General features: G+C 42.6%; 1 protein-coding gene across 1 annotated transcript in view; it reads right to left on the minus strand.

Moving 5' to 3' along the window:
- fer1l4 (fer-1 like family member 4) overlaps positions 1–27,476 on the minus strand; it is a 37,276-nt gene that overhangs the window by 1,590 nt on the left and 8,210 nt on the right. The window contains exons 6-48 of the mRNA XM_050039117.1: positions 27,126–27,170; positions 26,754–26,915; positions 26,600–26,660; positions 25,403–25,534; positions 25,258–25,320; positions 25,073–25,157; positions 24,826–24,994; positions 24,543–24,723; positions 23,634–23,820; positions 22,992–23,071; positions 21,777–21,902; positions 21,162–21,231; positions 20,843–20,946; positions 20,318–20,426; positions 19,692–19,920; positions 18,264–18,396; positions 18,051–18,151; positions 17,853–17,940; positions 17,653–17,769; positions 17,388–17,540; positions 15,995–16,193; positions 15,711–15,835; positions 14,526–14,660; positions 14,251–14,424; positions 13,992–14,102; positions 13,276–13,437; positions 12,954–13,128; positions 11,290–11,402; positions 11,057–11,173; positions 10,306–10,348; positions 8,209–8,309; positions 7,505–7,639; positions 7,266–7,385; positions 6,296–6,423; positions 6,033–6,203; positions 4,991–5,145; positions 4,455–4,636; positions 4,237–4,322; positions 2,944–3,042; positions 2,679–2,796; positions 2,270–2,393; positions 1,641–1,939; positions 321–421 (exon numbers count right to left, since the gene is read on the minus strand). Of these exons, the coding sequence (XP_049895074.1) occupies positions 321–421; positions 1,641–1,939; positions 2,270–2,393; positions 2,679–2,796; positions 2,944–3,042; positions 4,237–4,322; positions 4,455–4,636; positions 4,991–5,145; positions 6,033–6,203; positions 6,296–6,423; positions 7,266–7,385; positions 7,505–7,639; positions 8,209–8,309; positions 10,306–10,348; positions 11,057–11,173; positions 11,290–11,402; positions 12,954–13,128; positions 13,276–13,437; positions 13,992–14,102; positions 14,251–14,424; positions 14,526–14,660; positions 15,711–15,835; positions 15,995–16,193; positions 17,388–17,540; positions 17,653–17,769; positions 17,853–17,940; positions 18,051–18,151; positions 18,264–18,396; positions 19,692–19,920; positions 20,318–20,426; positions 20,843–20,946; positions 21,162–21,231; positions 21,777–21,902; positions 22,992–23,071; positions 23,634–23,820; positions 24,543–24,723; positions 24,826–24,994; positions 25,073–25,157; positions 25,258–25,320; positions 25,403–25,534; positions 26,600–26,660; positions 26,754–26,915; positions 27,126–27,170 (5,568 nt within the window). The remainder of the gene's footprint in view (positions 1–320; positions 422–1,640; positions 1,940–2,269; positions 2,394–2,678; positions 2,797–2,943; positions 3,043–4,236; positions 4,323–4,454; positions 4,637–4,990; positions 5,146–6,032; positions 6,204–6,295; positions 6,424–7,265; positions 7,386–7,504; positions 7,640–8,208; positions 8,310–10,305; positions 10,349–11,056; positions 11,174–11,289; positions 11,403–12,953; positions 13,129–13,275; positions 13,438–13,991; positions 14,103–14,250; positions 14,425–14,525; positions 14,661–15,710; positions 15,836–15,994; positions 16,194–17,387; positions 17,541–17,652; positions 17,770–17,852; positions 17,941–18,050; positions 18,152–18,263; positions 18,397–19,691; positions 19,921–20,317; positions 20,427–20,842; positions 20,947–21,161; positions 21,232–21,776; positions 21,903–22,991; positions 23,072–23,633; positions 23,821–24,542; positions 24,724–24,825; positions 24,995–25,072; positions 25,158–25,257; positions 25,321–25,402; positions 25,535–26,599; positions 26,661–26,753; positions 26,916–27,125; positions 27,171–27,476) is intronic.

A 27,476-nucleotide genomic window follows, 5' to 3' on the forward strand; every position in this document is an offset into this window, starting at 1 on the left:
TTACTGTTAATTTATTATGTTGATCTGTTCTGTACGACATCTATTGCACATCTGGAAGAGGGATCCCTCCTCAGTTGCTCTTCCTGAGGTTTCTACCGTTTTTTTCCCCGTTAAAGGGTTTTTTGGGGAGTTTTTCCTTATCCGCTGCGAGGGTCGTAAGGACAGAGGGATGTCGTATGATGTAAAGCCCTGTGAGGCAAATTGTGATTTGTGATATTGGGCTTTATAAATAAAATTGATTGATTGAAATTGATCCTTCAACTGTGTGTGTGTGTGTGTGTGTGTGTGTGTGTGTGTGTGTGTGTGTGTGTGTGTCATACTTTGGTTTGTCCAGAGGCTCCGGCTCCTTGCGTCCCCGCCCCACTGGGTTGGCCTCCGCGTGTTCTAATGTCACCAGTTGCAGCTCCGCCTCCACCTTTCCCTACACACACACCGCACACACACAGTTTCAGTGTTAAACCAAGTATTCAAATTAGTGATTCGAATTAGTGTTTAAAATTAGTATGAAAATGAAGCTGTTATTCAAATAATGATCAGCATGAAGAAATAAAGGTTTTGTAAAACAAATAGAAGAGGGTGAAATTACCTGTAGGCCTACTCAAACACCTCAAAGGGTACATTTATTATAATGTACATTTACAGAGCATTAATTCCATCAGTAAAACAAAGAATGGACTTGCACTTGTACAGCACCTTTCCAGTCTTTTGACCAGCAAAGCACTTTTAGACTGCATGTCACACTGATCTTCTGATAAGTGGACGACCAGCTCTCCCTCCTGAGCCTCAGCCACCCCAAAAAGAGTTATGTCATATTCACCAATCTGAGTTAAACACTAATTCTATTCTCACTCACCGATTATTTCCAGTCTCTACTTTGACTTTATTTTCTTATGATCGCTGTTAAGCCAAAGTCAGTATATTAAATATTAAAATCATACTGAAAGCCTGTGAAAGCCTGTACAGAGTGTAACATTACAATCAACTTTTTTTTGTTTTCCAAAGATGAATGTAAGGTTTTGTATATACACTGTCTGTGGTGATATATCGATCATATTACAGATATAAGTGTTGTGGTTATAATATATAAACCAGAAACAGCCTCAGGTACCACCCTGATGAAGGCAAGACAGTCAAAAATGTTTGGTGAACAAAGTGCAATGTACCAGAGAAGAGCTGTGCTATTTAATTTTGAAGGACTTTCATTGACGCAAAGAAACTGTCATATTAAAATCCGACCAGGAAAAAGAGGGATTATCTTCTTTCAGCTGTTGGATGTATTTTTATGACTTCCATTCAAAAATAAAAAAGTAATGTAACAACGACGTCGACACTGTAAATCCCCTGAGATAATCAGCTTATTTTAAAACTGACGTCTCCAATTTCCCCTCCTCATCCCATCCCTCCCAAACTCAAACACAGAAACAAGAGGGGCTGTAAATAATCAGCCAGAGTGTCGTAGGTGTGGTTTTTAGCTTCACTTTGTAGTTACTGTAGAATAATGCATTTCTATGGAATAATCATCTTTTATATGGTAAAATAAATGTCATAAAGTCAGATTCAGATTTTAAATGTAAATTTGCAGCCTCCTTCCTTTGTCGGCCAGTGTTAGCATTATCTATGTACTGGGCTTTTTTTGGTACCATTAGTAGGTAAGTGTTGCCGAGGCTGTCGGTGTACTGGATGTCCTCTTCTCTCATCTTGCTCCTCTTGTCCTTCTTTTTCTTCTTCTTTCCCTTCTTCTTGGCCTCCTCCTTCTCCTTCTCCTCCTTCTCGAAGTCCTCAGCCGTCTTCAGACGAGTCAGCGGCCACCAGCCCTTCATCTTCTTTGCACGGAAGATGGAGAATCGAGGGTTGGCTCGATCCTTCGCCATCTGAATCGTACACTTCGTGGAGGACTTTGCAGCTCGCACCATGTCATTGAGGCGTAACTCTATGGAGCCTGAAGGAGGAAGAACAAATGAAAGATGATGAGAATTAACTGACTGAGGCAACGTCGGCTCAGCGCCGTTTGATTAACAGCAATTTAAAAAACAACGTAGCAAAGATTGTATAAAATAATGGACGTAGCCACCTCGATGTCATCCATTGGTTTGTGGTCTCCCATTTTGAAGCTTTTCAGTTCAACCAATGGTTACTTTACCTAACCCAAGTTGTCGCCATGGTAGCAACTTGTCAACCTACCTGTCAATCAAAGTGCCCACGTCCTTAATTGTGTGTAACTTTAAGTTTTAATAACATTTAAACAGGTGAGTTATATAAAAATTCTCACCCAGGAAGTCGTTGGCAAGGATGCGGTCGTAGTCCCAGACCTGCAGCGTCAGAACAGCTGGCTGTCTAAACTCTGACTCCTCCAGAGAGAAAATGGACTCCTTCTTCTTAAACACCACCTCTTTCTAAGAGACAAGAGGAGGAGATTTATTCTCACTAAGAACCACACTGATTGCTCGCGCCCCCTGGAGGCTACAGTGTTCATTACAGCCACAATATGAACAAACACCACGCTGAAATGTTTTTCTAGAAATGTTAAGTTTGACCTGAGGGTGGCACTACAGGAAAGATCATAAAATCGAAAGGGTTAATCCTCTGGAAAGCAGGAAAATAATCAGGATAATACACAATAATCCGTCGAGAGGTAAATGAGATGTCTGTGGACCGAAGTTTATCAATCACATGTGTACCTCAGTAGGCAGGTAGTCGAAGCGGAACACAAATCTCCAGTTGAAGTTTCCTTCTCCAGTCAGAGAGTTGAAGTGGACGTCAGTCTCCTGTTTTTCTCCTTCCAGTCCTTTTATCCATCTGCACAGAGATCACAATGAAACACTGAGCTGTCATAGCCAAGATAGCCAGATTTATCTTGTCTGTGTCAATCGGTCAGTTTTATTAGTCAGTCCTCATTTAGGACCCTAGAAGACGTGTGTGTGTGTCTGTGCTTGTGAATCTGACCCTTTGACGTAGATGTCGGAGGACGGGACACCGGTGAACGGGTTGACATCATCCAGAAACACGTCGTCAGTGTTCCAGATGATAACACGTAGCTCATACCTGTCACCATGGAAACAACAAAAAAAGTTACATATTGTGACCCCTTCTCTATTCTGTTTAACTCTACTGTACATGATAGATTCTACTCGACTCCACTGTAGTTGGTAGATTTTATTCAAATCTACTGTATATAATATCCAAGTCCACTGTATTCAATAGATTCCATTCAACTCTACTGTTCTTAATAGATTGTATTTGACTCTATTGTACACGATAGATTCTATCTGACTCCAGTGTACTCAATAGATTCTATTTAACTCTACTGTACATGATAGATTCTATTTGACTCCACTGAAGCTGATAGATTATTTTCAAATCCACTGTACTACATAGATTCTATTTAATTCCACTATAGACAATATTTAAGTCCACTGTACTCGATAGATTCCATTCAACTCTACTTTACTCAGTAGATTGTATTTGACTCTATTGTACTCAATAGATTCTATTTGACTCCATTGTTCTCGATAGATTCAATGACTACTGTACTCAATAGATTCAATATGACTCCACTGTACTTAATAGATTCTATTCAACCTTACTGTACCCAATAAATTCCATTCAATTCTATTGTACTTGATAGATTCTTTGACTCTACTGTACTCGATAGATTCTATCAGACTTAACTGTGCCTGAAAGATTCTATTCTACTGTACTCAATAGATTCAATATAACTCCATTGTACTTAATAGATTCTATTCACCTCTACTGTACTCGATATATTCTATTTGACTCCATTGTACTTGATAGATTCTATTCAACCTTACTGTACCCAATAAATTCCATTCAACTCTACTGTACTTGATAGATTCTTTGACTCTACTGTACTCGATAGATTCTATTGGACTCAACTGGGCCTGAAAGATTCTATTCTATTCTACTGTATTCGATAGATTTTATTCGACTCTACTATACTTAATAGATTCTATATGACTCCACTGTACTCAATAGATTCCATTCGACTTAACTGTACTTGATAGACTCTATTTGACCCTACCGCCCTCGATAAATTCCATTCAGCTCTACAGTACTGAATAGATACTATTCGACTCTACTGTATTCCATAGATTCTATTTGACTCTACTGAACTCAATAGATTCTATTTGACTCTATTGTGCTAAATAGATTCTATTTGACTCTATTGTGCTAAATAGATTCTATGTGACTCTACTGTACTCGACAGTGTTGACCTACTGTTCAGGTAGGCGTGGCTTGATGTCAACAGGGGGTGGAGCCGGCACATCATTTGGAAACATGTCAACCCACATATGAACGTAACCCTGGAACACACACACACACACACACACACACACACACACACACACTGCTGATGACATGTATTAACACCAGTCTCAGTATGTTACTGTCGTTATGACTACCTGTCCTGTAGTTACTGTTTGTGTTGTGGTTACCTGTGGCAGTCCAGGTTTGTCCTGGTTCAGCAGGGACCGGATCTCCACATGCTCTGGGACCAGAGGAAGGGCTCCAGGGAGGAACTCGTTCATCTCCCCCCAGCGCCGCAGCACGCTCAGGGCTGCGTGTTCCTCCATCTCTACCTCCTCCTGTGGAGTCCGCTGGTTCTTCTTCAGCAGATCTGACAACAACAACATGTCTGTTTAATAAACGGCTGTTACTGCTGATAGTCTTGTTGTTAGAGCCAATACAGCGGGAGGTTGCTGCAGTACGAGGGGAGCAGCAGTAGGACTATTGTGTCAGTAGTAGGAGCAGCAATACAGTTTAGTGGTTGTGGTGATTAGTCGAACATGTGGTGGTAACAATATTAGTAGTGGTTCATATGAGTCCATAGAGGGACAATTATGGACTGTTTAGTTCTACTTTGTACACAATTTTCATATGTAAAGACACCTCAGATTATTTAATCCCTTACTTAATGACCTACTGCACCTGGCTAAGTCTGTCTTCCTGTCTGTCTGACTGTCTGTCCTACCTTCAGGTATTGCGTCAGGTGGGATCTTGAAGATTTTGTTGAGGACTTTGACCTCAGATGTTCTGTACTCCGGTAACGAGATGCCGTTCTTCCTGCAGAGCTCTGCCAAAATGGTTGACGGTTTCTTCGCATCACGCCACACATTGTAACCTTCACTGCAGAGGAAAGTAAAGGCACACACAGATATGCAGGTACACATTTAGAGAGACAGGTACTCCATTGAAGAAGTTCGTAACCCAGACAGTGGCTATACCGATGTGTTGTAGTGCTACTGATGTATTGGTTATGGTACTAAATTGTCGTAATACTAGCTTTAACTTGTCGTAGTACTGTTGCCAATCTGTTCCGGTTCTGGTACTAACATGTCATAATTCTGGTACTTACAAGTCATTGTACAGGTACTAATGTTTCTTGGTTTCGGTACTCAAGTGTCTTAAAAGTGGTTCTAACATGTTCTAGTACTGTTTATAATATGTGTGAGTTGTCATGTGTTTTAGTTCTGGTACTAACATGCCACAGTTTAGGTAATAACATATTTTAGTTTTAGTACTACTGTGTCATAGCACAAGTACTAATTTCTTCTGGTTTTGGTACTAATAAGTCCTCCTACTGAAACTATGGTATCACAGTCCTAGTTCTAACATGTCACCTTATTGATACTAATGTTATTGCAGTAGCATGTCATAGTTCTTGTTCTACAATGTCACACTGTTTCACAACATGTCCAAGTTCTAGTTCTCACTGGTTTTAGTTGTAGTACTAATGTCATAGATTTGGTAGTAACATACTGAGGTTTTTGATACTATTGTGTGGTAGTACTTATGTATTGTAGTTTTGGTACTGATATGTTCTACTACTTGTACTGTCTGGGTTCTTGTTTCATATACCGTATCACATTTTGTATAACAACATGTCATCATACAGGTTCTAACATGTCATAGTTCTGGTACTCTAATGTTCCATAGTTGTGGTACCACTGTGTTGTAGTACTGGTTGTAACATGTTGTACTTTTGGTGATTGCGTGTCAGTTGTGGTACTAACGTGTCATAGTAAAGAGCCAGACCGCAGGAGGCTCTGTGGCGGCTGTAGAACCGGTTCTCCAGATCAAGTCGGGTCTCACCGATGACGTCATCAGACCCTATTATATCGTGGTCCATCACTTTGACAACCAACTCCGTCTCCATTGGAAAAGACACTGTGAATTCAAACATCCTGAAAGACAGTGTCAGACATACAGACAGTCAGACAAACGATGGACAGACAGAGAGGGTTGGACAGGTGCAGGTTGACAGACAGGTACTGACTCTCCAAACGTGGGGTTGAGCTGTTTGGGGATATATCGATCTTGGGTGTCCAAACTTTGCTCTCCAGCTTGAACCACCAGATACGGGTCAGCTTTACCATTCGGGTCTGTGGGAGCCAGATTGGTGGCCTGCAGGATACAGACAGAGACAGTCAAACACACAGCAGAACTCACAGTACACTCTTAGAAATGAGGGTTTCAAAAGGCTCCTTCCTAAAGGGCTTAGGTACTACCTTAAACCAGAGAAACCTTATTTTAAAGAAAGGGTTCTTCGAGGGTTCTTTGTAAAAAACCTTTTTTATACAAAGAGCCCTTTTTGGAAGAAAGAGTTCTTTGAGGATTGTTGAAAGCATGTTTTTTTTATTTTTTTTTTACCAGTACTCTGCACTTGGCATTCAGTATTCAAATCTCATCTGGAACCCCTAAAATGTGATTGTAAACCCAACACATTCTCACTCTGACCTTTGGTCACAGACCTTCCACGTCCAGATACGACATGCAAGTCAAGTTCTGCTTGTTACATGCATTATCTTCTTTCAAAATACACTTCTGTTTTAACAGGAAATTTAATGTTTAGATACAGTCTCTTTCAAAATTGTTATTTGGTCTCGAGATAAGACACTAGTGGTAAAGATTTCCCTAAATTTTGCACCCTGATTTTATTTACACATGGCCTCATGCAAGAAATGTTCCTGAACATTTCAGGGATAGACTGCATGTGTGAAAGGGGCTTCAGTTAACCCATAATGCAACTGTAGGCAGGGACACTGTGAGAAGCAAAGTGTGAATTTGGTTGTTTACTGCATGAAAATGGTTGTTGTTTAGCAGCTAAGTCTTATATCTGTGACGTCAGAGCATGCTTTAATCTATTAACAGTTTAAAGTCAATGTAAAGAATATGCTGTAAAATGTTTAAACGTGTCAGTGAGTAAGAGACATAGGCAGGCTGTGGATGGACAGAGGGACAGGTACCTTGATGACATAGACTCGGATCAAGACTTTGATCGCTGAGTTTTTGGGGAGTCCATTGGTGATCTGACATGTGGTGTCTTCTTCATCTCCTGCATCGATCGGATAAATCAGGAAGGAGCCCTGGGGATGGAGAGTGTGGAATAATGGACACTTTTCTGCAGACAGACAGACATACAGACATACAGACATACAGACAGACAGACAGACAGACAGACAGACAGACAGATCATCCACAGTACCTTATATTTTCCCATCAGCCTCTCCTCTTCATCCTCCTCATCATCCTCAATGCTTGCTCTGCCTTTATACAGCGGGAAGATGTGCAGCCAGTCCTGAAACTGACTGAACTCTGACTCCAGATCACCTCCGTACAGCTGAACACATAAACAGAGGCAAAAATTAAAAAACAAAAAACAAAAAACAACAACAACAACAACAACAACAACAACAACATACAAACAGCGCAGTGCCAGTTCAAAACACGCTTGTTTGGAACAGGTCGAGTGTTCGGTCTGTACTGCTGCTTGCAGCTTTCTTGAAAACAGCTCATCCAAACTCAACTGCTGCAGCTCAACACACACAACACTGCTTCTTTGGGCCCCAAACAGCAATAGCTATAATATGATGTTTACATGTGAAAAGTAATGTGAAAAAAGTAGGAAAAATATAAGCAACTCAAAGGTATACTACATACTTACAGTGTACTTTTACCTAAAAGGTAAAACATTGTAGGCCTACAACTACTTGTCTTGTTATGCAGCTAGCCTGTATGAGCAGCAGAAATTGGATTGATTTGATGGGTTTAGGTTGTCTTTCTCAATTCTTCCCTTGTTTACAAGTACCAGAGACACACTACACAACAAATTCAATGTTCTTGTATTGTTGACATCAGTGCAGCCCTGAACTGACGGACTGGACTGTGTCAATCACAGTGACCTCTCACCTGTAGTGTGGCAATGCTCTTGCGTTTGGGAGGCTCAGTCTCCACGACCACGATCTCCTCCTCCTCCTCTTCGATATTCGCCATAGTCAGATTCGCTGCATCTGAACAAAAAAGAAAACAACACTATTAACACTAACAGATGCAACCCTGTTAACATAGGTAAGTCTTGAGTTTTCCTTTAAAAATATCCACACTCTCTGCTGCCCTCAGATCCTCTGGCAGGCTGTTCCACAGACGTAGGCCATAATAAGAAAAGGACGCCTCACCATGGGTTTTAGTTCTAACTTCTGGAATAATTAACAGTCTGATAGGGCTGATAGGTTAAAAGCAATTCTGATAAATAAGAGGGACCAAGACCATTGAGAACTTTAAAAACTAATAAAAGAATCTTAAAATCAATTCTGAAGCTAACAGGAAACCAATGCAGAGACTCTAGGATGGCAGTAATGTGTGCTCTCTTTCTGGTCCTTGTCAGAACTCGAGTGGCTGCATTTTGAACTCGTTGTAATGGTATAATGGTCTTCTTAGGAAGACCAGAAAGAAGAGCATTACAATAATCAATTCTACAGGTGATAAAAGCATGCACTAGAGTCTCTGCATTGGCATTAGAGAGAAACGGCCTGACTGGAAATGTTTTTCAAATGATAAAATCCTGTTTTTGTTATATTCTTAATGTGGGGCTCAAAACTGAAGTCAGCATCAATTATTTCTCCAAGATTTTTTACTTTTTGACATGATTCCAGAGCCAGTGTTAGTAGTTTTGTATGCAGTTTTTCTCTCTGTGCTTCAGACCCAATAACTAAAAATTCTGTTTTGTCCTGGTTGAGCTGTAGAAAATTCTCTGCCATCCAGCACTTAATATCTAAAATACAGCTAAAAAGTGCATCAAGTGGCTTTGGGTCATCATGAGACACAGCAATATATAGCTGTGTATCATCAGCATAACTATGAAATTGTATGCCGTGCCTCTTGATGACCCCTCCAAGTGGCAGCATGTAAAGATTAAAAAGTACTGGACCTAAAATCGAACCTTGAGGGACTCCCCAGTCCATTTTATAGCATTTGGAGGAGCAGTCATCAATGCCAACATAAAATTCCCTGTTTAAAAGATATGATTCAAACCAGTTAAGAACAGTGCCATTGTCCTCATTGCCCATATATTTTTTTTGCTTTTCTCACCACGTTACTGCCAAAATCTGCTGATTCTGAAATCCTGCCCTCAGACTGACATGAGAAGAACGTAAATGATATTTTGTGAGCTGAACTTCTGTAAAAACTAAAAACTGTAATGACTTTTTATTTGCAGAGATCGCACCATAGGACCACTACAAAGTCCTTTCTTGATGCCGCCTTTGCATTTTTACACAGATCCAAATAACAGCGGCATCTTTCTGCTCTAGTGTGTGATTTTAAATAATGTGCAGGCGTTGTGGTTTCAAAAGAGGCGAGATGGGTGTAACATAAACAGTGTCAGACTCTAGTGTGACATAAGGTATGTGTCTGCAGTGCTTTATGAACAAAAACAGTGGCAAAACATTTACTGTCCCTGTTGTATGGCGGCTGATATCGTCCTCTGCTCAGAGGGTAAGGAGCTCCTGGGCCTCATTGTTTTCCCAGTTTGCGGACATTATCGCCTGCTGTTCTGTCTTTTTGAGTTAGCCACTAAATCTCCGGCGATGGGTCGCACACATGTCAACAAAACGTCACACCCATGACGCCCATGATCTCAACCTCCTGGCTGTCCCGTTTGTACAGGCATGTTTTGGCGCTGTTACTACCTCCATTTCTGTCTCAAAGGCGATACAGCTCAGTCCTCACATTTCACGACCGTACGTTTTATACAGAACAGCGATGTGGAATAGTGACGCAGTGCCCTGAACAGGCAGTGTGAAAGGGGCTATAGTTTTATCACAGCAGCATCTAGTGGACATTAGAGGGACTGCAGCTGAACGCACCTAAACTCTGACTTGTATCAGCTGTATGTGTTGCTGCTCTAAAATAAATTTCAATCATAAATAATTTCGTATTTTCATTTAATGGATAAATATGGTTAAAAACACATTATTATGACTGACAAAGAAGGAGTTAAAACTTTACCTGTCTCTGCTTGTTCCTCCAGCTCCTCCTCCTCCTCAGCAGCCTGCAGACAGACAACACATCAGATATGTGAGTAAAGAACTGATAAATCAATTATTTTAATGCTAAATGTGTAACTTAACACATATTGAAAGGATGTGGTGTGGAATGATGTCTCATATCCCTAATTCTGCTGCAGTGATTCTTATTTTGTCTTGCTCATTTTTGGAAAAGTTTGAAAACAAGAGAAACAATAGAAACACATTGCGTTAACACACGCAAAAAAAGGAAACCTTTTCCTGATGATTATAACTGTAATAAGTGCAGGTTTGCAATTGTAAATAAAGATAACGGGGACAGATAAAAAAAAAACGGTCAAAATCTAAGTTATACATCAAGATGTTGGTCTTTAATATCCTACATTTCCCATAGTGCAACTGAAAAGCGTCCTTCATGAGACCGTTCCAGCTTGTAAAACACCTACATATTTCTAACTTCAAACCTCCAGTTAGTAATGCAAACTTTCGTTTATAGATTTCTTTCCAACCTCATGGAAATTATGACATTATAGTTATTTCCTCCTCCAGAGACACAGAAGACATCATACTGCATAACTGCTTTGACATGCTGTGTAGGTCGGACATTGACCAGTAAACTGATCTTCATGTGTAAAATCTGTGGATAGACCCTTTAATCAGATTTTATTCTGTACTTTTAATTTCTGCTTTAACATTTTTACAAGTTTATTCAAACAGGTAAATCAGCGTCTCACCTTTCTCTCCATCTCCTCCAGTGAAGCGTAGTATTTGGACCACCAATCCAACTCCTCCTTCTCAGGCGGCTCCTCTTCTAGTTCCTCATCCATCTTCATCAGCTTCTTCAGAGGAGCCTGGTGGAGTTTAAGTGTAAATAGTAACTCACTCCTTAATCATTTGTGGCTGAAATCTGGTTTAAATTTGTCTCAAAAAGTTTTAAACACACAGAGGAGGAGACCAGTGTACATACATCAACCAGTTTGATGGGGTTGATGGGAATCTTTGTCCGTGTAACTGACAGGCCGCTGAGTCCCAAACGCTTCACTGACATCAGAGCATCAACAGTCTTCGGAGTCTGCTTCACTGGAGAGACACAAAGAGAAACTGTGTCTGTAGAAACTTTAAGAGAGAAGTAAACTGTGAATCCCACAGAGCACAGCTGTGAAAAACATCCTGTCACAGAGCTCTTGTTGTGTGTCTGACAGTAAAGTTAGAGATTTTTCTTTGTAAAACACAATGGATACATTTAGAAATTTGAATCAATTCATGTTTGGATTTAAGCAAATGTTGGACAGGGCTGCAAAATTAAAATATTATTGAAATTGCAGTACAACCAAGTGTGATATCCAAAGCCAAACCATTGTGATGCTACAGAGATGCTCCGTCCTTCAAATCATATTTCAGATGTATCATCATCATCATTTTTATATTTTTTCAATGAAAATTAAATGCAAAAATCACCATTCCCCCTAAAATCATGACTCACATCACCATCGCACTATATTCGCCATGAGTTTTTTTGCATATTGTGCAACTTTAATATTGAAACAGTTCATCCCAGAGAAATGACCATACTAACACCTTACAATGTATATTGTCACCCAGTGGTTTGTAGACTGCTGTTTTGAAACCTCGAGTTCTGCATTTCAGTCATCACCATCTTGGTTTTTTTGGAACCAGAAGTGACCATATTTGGGTGAGAGGTTAAAGCTGTGGAGGCGCGAGGGATGGATCTGACATCATAGACTATAGCGCCGCCTTGCAGACAGCATGTTACTCAAAGCAGCCCCGCCCTTAAATATACGTAACTTTGGGCCTTGATACAATGTAGACTGGTGAGTTATATAAAAAAAATCACTCTTGCGTACTGTTGTCATGATTGTTGAAAATAGCTATAGAGACCAAAACTGTTAAACATATTAATTCTGTTGCTCAGTGGTGCATGAAGCCAAAATGGTTCGACTGCTGTGAATTACATTACCTGAATGATTTTAGGATTATCGGCACTACTTCCGCCAACCACGGCCAAGTGGCTAAATTCCGCCAGCCGAATGGATAACTTCCAGATTAGCGCACCGCTATCTTGAATGAATAAAGTTATTTTATCGTGTGGCTCTTCTAGACTTTCGAAAAGGGAAAAGTTGTTTTGGGCCCAATGGCATCACGTGACAGACCATATAAATTGCTGTACCATTGTTTGGCCACAATGAAAATTGGCTTCAAAGCCTGATGCACATTCTAGGGGCCTGGGGGAGACTGGTGAAGGGTGTCTGAGGTCGGTATTGCGTTCTTTTACATTTTGTAAAATTAAGGTTGCATGGACAGAATTTTTTTTTAAACAGAGGGGAAAAATATCTATTATGAAAAATATCCATATTAGTGTGGACACAGCCTCAAAGACATTTTCAAAAATCTCCATTTTAGTGACCTAAAACCCTGTTTGTGTGTGGACGAGAAACCAAACGAGGCCTAAGGAGGCAGGGCCAAGCAAATGGTCAATTAAAACATTCCAGAAACATCTACATTTACCTTACCTGTCTGAATGTTGCGATGTTTTCAATACAAATAACTACAACTATCTAGAAGACACTACTACTGTGAATATTACTCCATCACTTCTTTCATAGCTCTAACCTTTTGGTTTTGGCTCATCATCTTCCTCATCTTCATCCTCCCCAGGTTTTCGCGGGCCGTAGTCCATGAGACTCTGGACCACATGAGTCCCAACCAGAGCGAGCCGACCGAACGCCCGATGCTCCACCACAAACAATGTCAGAGGAGGGTGGAGGTAGGCCTGCTCTGGCAGCTCCTGATTGGACCAAACACAGGAGGAGGAAACAGGAAAACAGGAAAGAGAAGGTTAGCCATCTCTCTTCTCCGTATGAATGAATGGATACACCAGGTGCTTGTTTAAGACCTTAACCAATGTTAGTAACCATCACTACGACTGACTGACCACGTCCATGTAGCCGACCAGCTCTTTGAAGTTGCCGTGAGTGCTGTAGTTCTCCATCTCTTCAGAATCCAGTTGTTTTCCTGCACACTCCACCCTCACCAGGGGACGCTCCACCTCAAACAGGTGCACCCGCTTCAGCTCCCGCAGACCCCAGAACAGCACCTGAACACACACATACAAAAACCATTGACTGTAAAAATGATGGACATAGCTACTGTGACCTCACCCACTGGTTTGTGGACTCGAGTTTTGAAGCCTCAAGTATTTTGGCCGTCGCCATGTTGGTTTTCTTGGACCAGAGGTGACCATATTTGGGGGAGAGGCTGGCGCTATGGAGGAGCTGGGGGGGTGTCTGACTGTCAATCCAAGGACACTCGCTTGGCCCTTAATTATGTGTCATTTCAGGCCTTTATAAAAAAAAATGTAAACGAGTGAGGTATATGAAAATCCCGTACAGTTGTCATGAAGGGGGAAATTACCTATACAGACCAAAACTGTTTTTGTACCAGGCGGTAAACATGTTTATTTCTGCTGTAAAGTTGGGCATTTTAACATGAAGCCAGCCTCAAGTGGCCATTAGAGGAACTGCAGTTTTTGACACCAGAGGTTGCTGCTTGACTTAACCACACAGGAAGGATCAGTTACCTCACCGATCCAACAGCCTGAAGTATATGTGTGTGCGTGTGTGTGTGTGTGTGTGCGTGTGCGTGTGTAACCTCGATCCTGAAGGTCTTCAGAACAGGTCGGACTCCTTCTGGGATAATGTAGCAGCTCTCCTCCTCCACGTAGGTCAGCTCCTGAGGGTCCACACTGCTGGGGATGCAGGGCTGCGGGGGGTGATATGGTATTCTGGTTCACTGTCTAGAATTAATTCATGTGTACTTTGTTTTTGTGACATTTGTTCAAGGATCATCCAGTAAATTATGGACAGTAAAGATGGACAAACAGAGAGACTGATTGATTGGCAGGTTTCACCTCTCCAAACCCAGAGTAGTCCAGCTCGATGAGCTCAAAGGCAGCCAACAGCTCGCCAGCAGGGTGTCTGCCCATGCTGATGTCAAAGAAATGGAGGCGGGGCTTCTGGTAGTACTGCTCCACAGATTTAATCTCCGGCTCGGCAAATGCCCGACCCAGAGGCCTCATAACGCCCTGCACACATGTAAACACACACACAAGCTGTTATGACATCACTTCCTGAATGTGCAGAGACAGCAGCAGATTGTGGAGAAGACAAAGAATGTCAGTGTTACCATGGAGTTGTAGTCGTAGACGGTAATGATGATGAGGGGCGGGTCTTGTTGGAGCTCCTCCCTAGTTCCCTCCATCAGGACTCTGTCAAACAACAAACACTCGCTCCAGGCTGGAGAGAGAGTTTCATATAACACCTGAACACACACACACACACACACACACACACACACACACACACACACAGAATGCGTTTTAAAATGTGTGTGCTAAAGGGGCACTGCAACAATTTTACAAATATAGTTCAGTTAACTGGTCATGGTGTGTCCTACGTGTGAAAACAGTTGTATAATATTCTCGAAGAAGAAGAAGACATACTTTATTGATCCCTGAGGGGAAATTCAGTGTTGCACTCTGTTGTCATATACACACAGGCCCGAAATACACACACATGCACAAACAGGACCTATACATGCATTAAATGGAGGGATGTCAAAATGGGGGAGCTGCCTGTGGACAAGCGCCCCAAGCAGCTGGCAGTTTGGTGCCTTGCCCAAGGGCACCTCAGCAATGCTGAGGTGAACTGGCACCTCCATATTTAGTCCGGATGGGGACTTGAGCTGACGACCCTCCAGTTCCCAACTCAAGTCCCTATCAGAAATCCTGTGTACAAACTGGAGTGTGGAGTTTGAAAAAGTCCAGGCAGAAAGGGTTTAAAGAGAGATGCTATCCCATTGCATCATGGGAAATGTACAGTCCATCTGTGTTTGGAGCTTGTCCCATATTAGAAATTAAAATTCAGGACATCTGAGTACCTGCCCGGACGAGACGCTCTAACACTATAGTGAGCACGGCCGCAAGGAGGCAGGGATCATTTCATTGGTCAACATAAACCTGGCATTCTATTGGTTGGGGGATTTTGACAGGGTTGTTAGACAAAAAAATCCAAGAGCAGGGCAGAAATCTGAAAGCAGAAATTCCACGAGCCCAAGCAGAGGCTATTTGAGTGCGAGGGCAGAGTTTTGAGGGACAATATTACAAAATCTGAACGTGAAATCAATAAACAATGCTCTCAAATTGATTTACCACTCTCTTGAATAAAGATAGGAAAAAAGCTCCATAGATTTGTTCTATTGATGTCTTGGATCAGGTCGAAGCTTGTGAATTGTCAGAATTTAAAATTCAGTGCACTCATTCATTGAAGAATCATTTATAACCTTGTACCAGCGAGATAGGTGAATACCTACCCTGGTGACCTGGCAATGTGTAGAGAAGACGACCTTGAGGAAAGGATCTGATAAGCCGTTATCATCAGCAGCCATCAGGCCACGCCCCTGGTACAGGTGACATCGTAGCTGGAAGTACCTGCTGTCTGCAGAAAGAGTGCTGCTGAGTCCAGGTTGACAAGTCAACATAAAACCAATCACTGGGCTTTTATTTTGAAGAACAAACTTTTCTCCGTTCATCCTAACATCAGACATTAAGTCCAGAGCAATTATCCTGTGCAGAAGCCAGGCCCCCGCTGACTCACCTTGGCAGGACAGACTGACAGGAAGCTTCCTCTTCCCCCCAGGTACCAGCCTCCTCTGCTGCTCCTCCTCCTCCTCCTCATAGACTGGTAAAAACTCATCCGGCAAGCAGCCGGTGGCTTCTTTATTATACTTAGCCAGACCAAGCCACAGGTAGACCTCCAGCTTCGCAAAGATCTCACTTGCTGAACCTCCTGGAGACTGGACAGACAGACAGACAGACAGTCTCGACAGTTATCGATGATTTTAGAGTCAGAACAGTGAGCATCATCGATGATTTTAGAGAAACGACGTAAAGAGTCATTGATTATTTTTCAGAAAGAACGGTGAGCACCATTGATGTTATAAGAAACAGAACTAAGAGCATCATCGGCCATTTTAGAGACAGAAAGGTGAGCATCATCGGTTATTTTTTTAAAAATTTTTTATATACTTTATTAATCCCCCTGAGGGGAAATTCAATTTTAGTGACGGACAGGTGATCGTCATCGGTCATTTTAGTGACAGACAGGTGAGTGGCCTCGACCATTTCAGAGAAAGAATGGTGAGTGTCATCAGTGATTTTAGAGAAAGAACAGTAAGCGTCATTCAGGGGTCGCGTTAACCGGATATTCTCGGTCATTGACCGTTTTTTTACAACAATGACCGGAAAATCTGATGGCTGTTGGTCATTTTGACCGGTGTCAATTACCACCCCTGCCCACATGGCGGCGGAGTGCACAGCCAGTGGCTGCCGTTTTCACACTGCACAGAAAAAGTCACTCATCTGCTTCATGTAGCGTTGTTGAGCCCTGGACACACCGGACGCGTAGTGCCGCGGAAGTTGACTGTCCACACAGGCAGTGCATTTCTCCTGTGCTCTCCGCGCCGGTTAAACATCGACTCCACTTGTCTGTTCCCGTCAGTACTCGTTTTTTCACTTCAACAGGTCATTTTAAACATGGGTAAGTCCATATTTTAATCGTTTTTTTATAACGTAATAAGTTAATTACAGTTTGTCATTGCATATCCATGTATTGAGCGTGTTGGATAAACACTGGGCATATTGTTACTGACCATTTTATTTATGTAGTTATGTCTGTAGGCTCGGTGACACAAAATTAAAATTGTAATGAAGTGATTAGGGTATTGAAAAATGTGTTAGGTTATGCACAGTTGTGTTATTTTAAATTATAAACACAGTATTTTACTGCTCGTGTGAAAAATAGACCAGACGCCGAACTGAAACGCTGCCTCCGCGGGCGCTCCGCTCTGCTCAGCGGCCGATAAAATTGATTATGACCGGATTTTTATGACCCTGTCGGTCAAAATGACTGGCGACGAAAAAGTCTAGCGCGACGTCTGGCGTCATTGATAATTATAGAAATGGACATTGGACAATGTTAAAACGATTACCTTCATGTATAGGGTGGTCACTCTGCCACAGTCTCGCCCCCTCTGCTCCTCCACCAATGAGAAAAGGATGGAGTAGGCAGGAATCCTGACATAAGCCAATCGCTTGCTTCCACTCAGTAACCATAGAAACGCATCAGGGATGGTAGTCTGGGGCTGGAGTGAGGGTGGTGTGAGGGAGAGGGTGTCAGACCTCAGAAATACTGAACAAACTGCAACCTTTGACGTTTTTGTGGTGACCTATGGTGACCTCTCTGTGACCTCTGACCTCTTTAGCAAGTAGGCGGAGTTTCCGCAGGAGTTTCCTGCTGTCCATCAACCGCTGTTTGACCGTCCGCCTGGTGACCCTTCGTCTAGCTCTCACCGCCTGTCTGGCCACAAAAACCTGGAGAGAGGCAGACATTTTAGTCAGACAGTTAGACAGAAAGGTAGACAGGTAGAAAGAGAGACAGGTGAGGGCCGACTCACCAAACTCTTCTTGATAAACTCCTTCCTGCATCTGTCCAGGTTATTGGGACGAGACTGAGACCTCCTGTCTGCGATAACACTAAATTGCCTGCAGAGAGACAGACAAGAGGACAGACAGAGAGATAGAAATGGGGATTAAACAAGTCTAAAATCAAACTCAATCTGTTCTTATTCAGTTTTCAGAAGGAGAAGACTGACTTGCAGGAGGCCACCAGCTCCAGCAGCACCTCCACCAAACGCTCCTTTGCGTTACTCTTCGGCCTCCTCAACAGACGGTCCACCTCATCAAGGCCAATCTCCTAAAAGAAAAGTAGGGAGTAGAGGAGAGGATGAAATGTGACCTCAGTTTCTTTAGACATTATGTGACACACATTATGTCATTCCTCTCTATGTGTTAATAACTTGACTCACCAGCCTGTCGGCCGTCTTGTTGAGCCAGTTTGCCTGATAGAGACGAAAGCTGTGATCTTCAAACTGACTCCAGACATACAGACAAGGCTTCTGTTTCTCAGAGGGAGGCTGGAGAGGAATACAGTGGAAGGACCTGAGAGACAGACGGACAGTTGGAGAGACGTAGACATTCAAACAGATAGATAGCGAGTGGGCAGTGTTTGTGTAGTAGTTACTTGGTCAAGAATCACCACCCAATCATGGTCAATGAACTGCACTTACATACAGTAGCGCTTTTATGCAAAGTACTTTATAATTTCACTTCACACACACAAACACACATCGATGGCAGCAAGCCACCACGCAAGGTACTGGCCTTACAATCAGGAGCAATTGGGATTCAGTGGGTTGCTTAGGGTACACCAGGAAGGGATCAAACCACCAAATCTAAGATCCGCTCTACCTGTGAAGCATCAGCTATGAATGGGTTTGTGTGTCCCTGTGACTGTGGGAGCTGTGTTGATGGGTTCTGGTAGGTTCTACAAAGGCAAACTGGTGCCAAGTGTATCTATCTAACATCTACAAATCAGGATCTGTAGATGATGTCTGATAGAGTGTTTGGATGAGGAATTCTGGGGCCACCTCCTGGATCCTGGCCTGGGAGCTCCCCTACCCTCAGCTCAAGGATGAAATTGAATCTCATCAGGGGTTGGAGACATAGAAACGAAGTAGGTCACGTTCAAAGATTCAACTGCAGAGGCAGCTGCTCAACAGGAAAGAAAGCCGTCAAGGGTTATCAGGAAGCTAGAAGGGCAGCAGCTTCAGTAGATGCAGAAGCAAAAGCTCAGGTGTGGGAGGAGTTCAGGAAGGATAAATTGTCCAATGACTCAGAAAGGGAATAGAGCTTAGTTCTTAAGAAAGAAGACCCTGATTGGGGATATTGTTGGAAAGGGGAAGGAATGCTTTGAGGAGCTGCTAAACCTTAATGACATACAGTCTGTGGAGGAGGCAGGGTTAAAAGAAATGAAAGGAAGTCTTACTGCTGCCCATGGTAGTCTCCAGTTCATAAATACACTGGAGAGATTATCTGACCTAGGTAAGTTTTGGGATCGCCCTTAGCCCTTTTCCACCAACACAGAACAGGCTCCATTACATTTCACGCACCTGACTTTGAATCGTTCGGAGCATTTTGACAGAAAATAAATTGGTTTGGAAGTCGAAAAGTTGGCTCCCAGCTGGAACCAAGATATTGCAGGTTTTCCTTGACCTGAAGTGTGAACCGTGATGATCAGAGGATGAAGTCTTGCACGTAATAGTCCTTTACGTTTTCTTATAATAGTTATAATTATATGTTTATATATAATTACATGTCTCTTATTTGGCCATCTTCCACTTGCAGTATTAGAAGTAGGTGCAGTAGTAATCTGTGTCGGCGCAGGTGTTACTTACCTGTCGTACTCAGTGGGTTGGGGTCTCATGGCAGCAGACACAGATCTGATCTCAGGTTCGGGACTCAGCACCTCCTCTCTGTCCAGCTCCTCCTCTGACTCCAGCAGACCCTGAGCCTCTTCATTTAGATCGTCCCTGCTCCTCCGCAGTTCGTCCCTGCTCCTCCTCAGCTCGTCTTTGCTCTGGCCTTTCTTGGATCTCCCGACCCCTACGGCCTTTCCATAATTCCCTGCCAGAAACACAACAGCTGATTGAGCTCAGGGGTTTGATGTTGTTAAAAAAATGATGCATCTGAACCTCAGGTAGTCAAAGGGTCTGGCTCAGCAGCAGCCTATAACAGAGTCCTGCATGGGTCTGATTTCCAAGACCCTATACTGCGTCGGCACTGCAACAGGCAATACTATACTCAACCCACCACCTGCACATATAGCCAATTTGCAACCACAAATTCTATAATGATGATGCACTGCTCAAATAATTCTGTTAGGCAACATGTTAAAAGTGATCATTTTGGACATCTCATACACGTGAAACTAAGATAATATCGTTTAAAACGAAGATTAATCCGAATAATTGTTAGTTGCAGCCCTAGTACAGATATCCAGGAAACAGAACACACTGTTTACCTATGGAGAGTTCAAAGGACATCGGTCTGGTTCCTACAGACGGGTCCATCATAGTGATCTCAAACAGTGATGCGAACAACAGAAACTCCTCCCTTTGTCCCAGGAAACCCTGAGGACAGAAAACAAGAGGAAAAGTCAGAGAGCTGCAGGAAGTCACTCTGTTATCTTCCTGGAACACCTCCTCATCTGCAACTCTGTCTTACGGAGTGAAGTTCTGTTGTGGCTCCTCTTTTGTTGCCTTGTATTGTATATCCTGACACTGGAGCGGATAATAAGTAGTTTTAAAGGTATTTCTTTTCACCTCTATGCAGATGATATACAATTATACGTTAGGGAGGAGAAGTTACAAAGAAACAATGAAAGGCAGGAAAATCACATGGACTTCACATGGCCCAAACATCACACTGTAATAAAGTGTAAAGTTATATAATGTTGAATATTTAATACCACAGACACAACCAAGAAACAGTTTGTTTAAAATGGCTCATTGATGATGATGGTGGTGTTGGTGGTGCCTGCACTGACCTCAGGGAGTGGGTGGATCTCCTCGACCTCCACGGTAACTGACTCTGGTACCTCAACTCCCGCCTCTCCTGAATCGTCGCCCATTCCGCTGGCAGCCACAGATGCTACCGTGACAACAAGAAAATAAACGTAACTGTTTCTGCTCACAGGATTTATTCACTCTGCGCTTCTTCAGAGGATGAACCACCAGACGTCTCTGACATTTGTACATAGCATCATTTCAGCGTTTCAACATGATGAATAAATGATGATAGGAAACTACACCCTCTCCTTTAAAGTTTAGTTGCTCATTTCTCCTGCTTCTCCTCAGTACACTGACCTTCCCTATTCTTCTCCTTCTTGCTGCTCCTCTTCTTCCTCAGTCCCAGTTTCCCCAGCGCTCCCTTCATCTTCAAGGAAGCACAGGAAGTCACATTAGATTGGTGACATTATCTGAGAAAGTTGCTGAGATCAGCTGAGTATCATTAAGGTCACATAAGATTTTTTTTTTTTTTAGATATTTTGGTTTCCAGTGGTGGAAAGTAACTAAGTACATTTACTCAATACTGTACTTTAGTACACATTTTGAGGTGCTTAACTTTTACTTGAGTATTTCCATTTTCTGCTTCTTTATACTTCTACTACACAACATCTCAAAGGAAATATTGTACTTTTTCCTGCACTACATTCAGACTAATAATACAAAATATATTCAACAAATAAATCATAATTCATCATTATAGGTTAATATAGGACTTTTTCCAGAAGGTAAATTCATAAATACACAGCAGTATATAAGTATATATAAGTAAAACATGATTTACCAGCTGCAACATTAAAGTAATGAACACATGAATGCATCAATAACTATAATCCAACTGGTACTTTAAGTGAATTTTATTTATTTAAATGTTATTTTTGCTACTTGTGCAAGATACAGGAAGTAGGAAGTAACCTTTCCCAAAGCTGCAGAGGCTGCATCTTGAGTGACGGCAGCAGGGGAGGAGTAAACTTCCACAGTGAGAGCGAGGAGGATTCGACCGCGATAGAAGATTCCATCACCCAGACCCTGGTTTAAAGCCTGGAGGAAAAAAGGGTTAGTCAACTTAAGTCTGGAACAGTTTTTTTTTTTTTTGTTTTAACCCTGCAGACATTTTAAAAATAGGTTGTGGATTGAAACGAGGACCGCAAGGCAGGGTTACGATCAATGTTATGGGTGGAGCCTGCCAAAGCACAAACTTTAGATTCAATACGTGGGTCAGCCAGTTAACACTGGACTTCCCATGAGGTCTGGATAGTTAAGGACTTGTAATACAGTAATTTCATTCACTCTCTTGCTAAGACATAGATGAGAAGATAGATACTGCTCTGTATGATAAATATAAAGCTACAGCCAGCAGCTGGTCATTTTGATTTGACTGGCGGACTTCACTACACGCAGAGTGGCTGTTGAAACAGGTGACATGCTTTACGTTCTAAAACCAGCCGCCGCTGATTTGACCAGCTGAGCTCAGGTGACACCATCAGCTGGCTTGTATCAAGCTCATATGGTCAGTTCCCATCACTGCAACATTCTAAAATGGTTTCGTCTTGTTGTGAATCTTTGGTCTGAACTGGGCTTCAAAGGTCCAGTGTGTAGGATTTAGTGGCAACTTGTGGTGAGGTTACAAAACTGAAACTTTTTCTCAGAAATACGATGGCTGAGGCGAAAACGAGAATGGCCCTATCTAAAGCCAGTGTGTGATTTGTCCATTCTGGGCTACTGTAAAAACAACATGGCGAACTCCATGAGAGAGGACCTGCTACATATGTAGATATAAATGGCTTAGTCTAAGGAATCGAAAACATAAGATTCTTATTTTCAGGTGATTGTAATATATATATATGAATCCTATGCACTGGACCTTTAACTTAATCAGTGAGCCTCTCAGGTGATGGTGGACAGATTTTGTTACCTTTGAACAAAGCCAGACGAGCTCCCTGTTTCCAGTCTTCGAGCTAAGCTAAGCTAAGCTAACCATCTGCTGGCTGTTAGTCTTATATTTATCATACAGACACGAGTGGTATCAATCTTCTCTTTCAACTCTCAGAAAGAAAACAAATTAGTGGATTTCCCACAATGTCAACTTATTGCTTGTCAGGTTTGGTTGTTTGGTCACGTCTGGTTTACCTGGTGGACATCTCCGAGGGTGGAGTTCTGAGGAGAACCGTACAGGTTCACCCAACATGGACCAAAGGTGGGGTTGAACCCTGCAGACAGACAGATGTTTCCAATAAATTCACTGATAAAAATTGGTGTTCAAATAAAGGCTAGCATTATTAAGTTGTCTCTACTGAAGGCTAAAAACATAAAATACACCACACATAATTTCAACAGCACAGATTCCATCAGTACAGCAACACATCCAGCCTAACATTGGCTTTTTACTTCTGGTGATTAAATTTACACTTCAAGTGGTGTTCATCTGTGAAGATTATGTTGCTGAACAAAATGTGTAAGTTTCATAAACGTTTGTCTGTCACAAAGCTTATTTTCTGCAATAATCCAAAATCGAATGGAAAAATCCCAAAAGCTCTCTGACGAGTGAGGGCAATGTTAACTTCCAAGTAGGCCTACAAATAAATGTCATCCCTGCAGCACTCTACTGATGGTAGCTTAACAGCAATCTAAAAAGATATGATCAAAATTATAAAACAGAAACTGATATAAGCCTGTCTCACTGAAAGTGGGGTCTGATGTTTAGTAGATTACTATTAAAGAAAAAAAAACAACAACAAAAAAACAAACAAACAAAAAAGACGCAGGTCATACCGTTCCTGGTGGGGTCAGAAATCTGCTGCAGGTCCAGGTAGTGTGTTGCTAGGGCGATGTCTCCCATCTTTGCATCATCGAGGACCTGGATTCTGATTCGCTGAGCCAGAGGAGGAAACTGCTCAATGAAGGAAATCTCCTCGTTCCAAACTGGAGAGCTGGTGGCGCTGGCGACCGATGTCTCCCCCTGCAGACACAGACACTCAGTACAATTAGAAAATTTCAGATTTGGCAACTCCTTGTTGTAGTATTAAAAGACAATTTGCATATTTTGACCAAAAAGTGTCAAGAAGTCAAGAACCAGAGGAAGTAAACTAATAACAAAAGGTCATCTTTGCTTATTTCTTTTTGTCTTTCCACCCTGAAGAACCCTAAAGATTAGATATCATAAAACTGTGTAGAATCTGACACTGCTGTTAAAGGGTAACTTCAGTATTTTCCAATATGGACCCCATAATTTGGTGCCTATGTGACTAATGGAGACAGCAATTTTTTAAATCAGATTGTATTGACGGAGAAACTGACTGCAGTGTTATCCCAGCAGGCTACTGAGCACCATCAATTTACATACACTGAAAGTGTTTGATTTTGCCACAAAGGTTGTTATTGTAAGTGTCTTACAACGTCTGAAAAGGATCACTACAGAGGTTGATGTTTTGAGGTTGATTTCAGGACTTTTCTCACCATCGCTAATTCCATCAGACTCCATTTACATGAGCAGTAACGTTAGCGTGCATAAAGTCAACACATTTTTACATTGAACGCCCCCCACAGAACAGACCTTTCTGGTACCTGTGTATAGTACAGGGACTAAATTTATTTTCCAAATTCCCGAAAAGCTTCTTGGTGGGCTGCTGCCCCCTGGAGGAGAACATATGTCACAACATCTGTATATACACGTTTGATTACCTGTTGTCCAGCGAAGGTCACCTGCACATAGGGGTCAATAAAGACCGTCCGGTCAGTAACCTTTGACATCTTGGCCATCAGCCCCTCCTCCATGGTGGGCAGACCCTCGGCCCTGTAGACACGGACACGAAACCGAGCCCATGGACGCTCGACTGGCATACCACGAGGAAGCAGCAGGTTCCTGCAAGAAAAACATAACGTCAGAGCCCTGAGCTGATCGAACCAGCCTCCTAAACTCACAGTAATGATGATGATTAATGTGACAGTATGTTGTGTTACTGACTTTTCTATGTCCTCACTGGCTCCGCTCGTGGAGGGTGGTGGCAGACTGGACATGGTCAGGGCATCTCCCTTCATCAGCACACTGAGGCTGGCCTTGACGTAACCCTTGATCCCAGACCTGGTGTCTGCCGGGTCGGTGAGAGGAGCCCACTTCTGGTAGAAGCGGTGGTCTGGAGAGGTCACAGAGAGGTCAGTGAGTGCTGTACAGTGTGTTGATCAGAGTACTGCAGTGTGAGCAGAACTGGTACCTGGCTGGTTGAACACGGTGGAGATGTCAATCTTAAAGGTTCCGATGTGGGTCATCAGGAAGGCCAGAGTCCGTCTGTGGAACACCTGAGAGGACATGACAGTTACAGGTGTTCAGTTAGGCCACACCCACTGTTTCATGGTAACAGCAGTGGAAACAGAAGTGGGAAAAAACAGTAGAACTGACCTTTATCTCTATGACTTTATCAAAGAGGATCTGTGGAGGCTCTTGAAACTCAAACTGGAAGTTCTGAAAGACGAGAAGAGGCAAACAGCTTGTACTCTACTCTACTGTATTCTACTGTACTGTATTGTACTCCTCTCTGTATTACCTCATTGTAGAACGGGCAGTTGGTCGATTTCTGTGTATTGGTGTGTTTTTTCTGACCTCCGACTCTGATGAAAACTGCGGGGTTGATGTTCACTCCAACCAGCTTCTGAGCCTCCAGGATGTTCACATTCACCTGTGCACACACACACACCTCAGTGATGTATAAAAGGTGGATTGTTGAACCTCAGATTCAGCAATCTTGGAACTCATCGTCTATCAGGCTGACAATGATACCCTTTGGAGGCCAATATTTCAGGTTAATTTGATGTAGCCTGTGGAAATCCGGGCCGAGACCTCCTCCTCTGCACACCACTCATTTCAGCTAATCTCTATAAACAGATATCTTCATATGAATGCTAATATATGTAACAGGGTCAATTATACACAAAGTCAAATGTACATTTGTAATATTAAGTATTATAATTACACAAAATTTGTTTCAGTCAGTCTCATGAGGAGGTGGAGAGGATGGTGGTTGTTGGATGGCGTGACACCTGAGAGAGACACCTGCCAACCTGCAGACTACTCCAGATTGAGACCAACAACAAAGACCAACAGTTTTTATAAATATCTTTTGTTAATATTAAATGTGTGCACTTTTTAGTTGATACCATGTGTCTCCCATTTTTGTCACAGCCTATGAGCTAGGTCATGTCGGGTATGTTGTGGGGGCAGTAGGACCGCTGCTACAAGTCTTTGTATAACCAGAGTGAGAGTTGTGTTCATGTTCTCAGGCAGGAAGTAAAGCATGTTCTCTGAGGGAAATATCTGTCTCTGTAGCTGGCACATGCTCCACTAACTGTGACTGTCTGTGTTTGCTGTTGTACAGGTAGTGTACAGTGGGTCTGAAGAGTTGTTTGTACTGTAACAGCTGCCTGCTGCTGCTGAAACTGAAGCTATGAGGGCAGTGAGACTGAACAGAAACAGTAAAGTACACCTGAACAATGAGCTGGAACTATAAAGCTCATCACTAGAGGAAGGTTCATCACTAGAAGAAATGCCTCTCACATGAAGATCATTAAATATATAGATTATATCTGCTTTAATACAAGTGTTCCTGGGTGTGCTGGAGTGATTCCTCATCACCTCAGCATCCTCCGGGAGAAGTTGGAGGATCGTCTAGAGAAAAGGACGCCTGGGCCTGTTGCCATGGTAACATGGAGCCTACTTCGCACTCAAAATGGATGGATGAACTCACCTGGAAGCTCTGGACTTTGGGCGTCGCCGCAGCAACATTCCTGGACATCGGCCTGGAACGACTACACACACACACACACACACACACTGTTGTTGACAACAGATCATGAGTTGACAGAAGTCAGGTAAACAGACAGACAGTGAAGTAACCACACCTCAGCAGAGGAGTGAAGATGATGTCAGAGGCCTCCAAGTCCATCAGGTCATCATCAAAATCATCATCGTCATCGTCATCTTCATCCCCAGTCCGGACCAGGCTCCTTCCCAGACGCCGAGCCTCTTTCTCCAGCGGACCTGGACGAGTGATGGTCGGCTGACTGACAGAGGTCAGAGGAGAGACAGAGAGCAGTGAATAGTTTCCCCCAAAATACTCCAGGGTTCCAGGGGATGAGGAGAGGGTCATGTTTGGGTGTTCAGAGTAGAGTCCGACTGATGTTTGGGTGTGTCTGATATTATCTTTTCATAGATACATCAGTATGAGTATCCAGTATAAGAGAATGACTGTGTGAGTCATGTAACTTCCCTACCTCTCAGGGTCATTGAATCCTTCATTCCTGATGACGAGCCCTGAACTGAGGATGAAGGAAGAGAAACAAAATGACATGAGAGAAAAGAATAACTTGTTCAGACTGGTCAGAGCTCCTCCTGCTGGTCTGGAAATCTGCACTAATCTTCTGTAAATACATGAAACACTGAAACCCCCCGAGGGTTTGTTGTTTGTGGATTCTTTTCTCTTTTCTCACAGCTTGGTTAACAGTTTCCTCTGCTTCAAATCTTTGTGTCCTGGGGCCACTTTCACAAAGGTGGGTTTGACTATGGTTAGGTCAAACAAATATTCAGTCGTTGCAAAAAGCTGTCTACTTCTTGAATATTGTAAG

The sequence above is a fragment of the Epinephelus moara genome, chromosome 24 (assembly GCF_006386435.1).
Source record: "Epinephelus moara isolate mb chromosome 24, YSFRI_EMoa_1.0, whole genome shotgun sequence".
NCBI lineage: Eukaryota > Metazoa > Chordata > Actinopteri > Perciformes > Serranidae > Epinephelus > Epinephelus moara.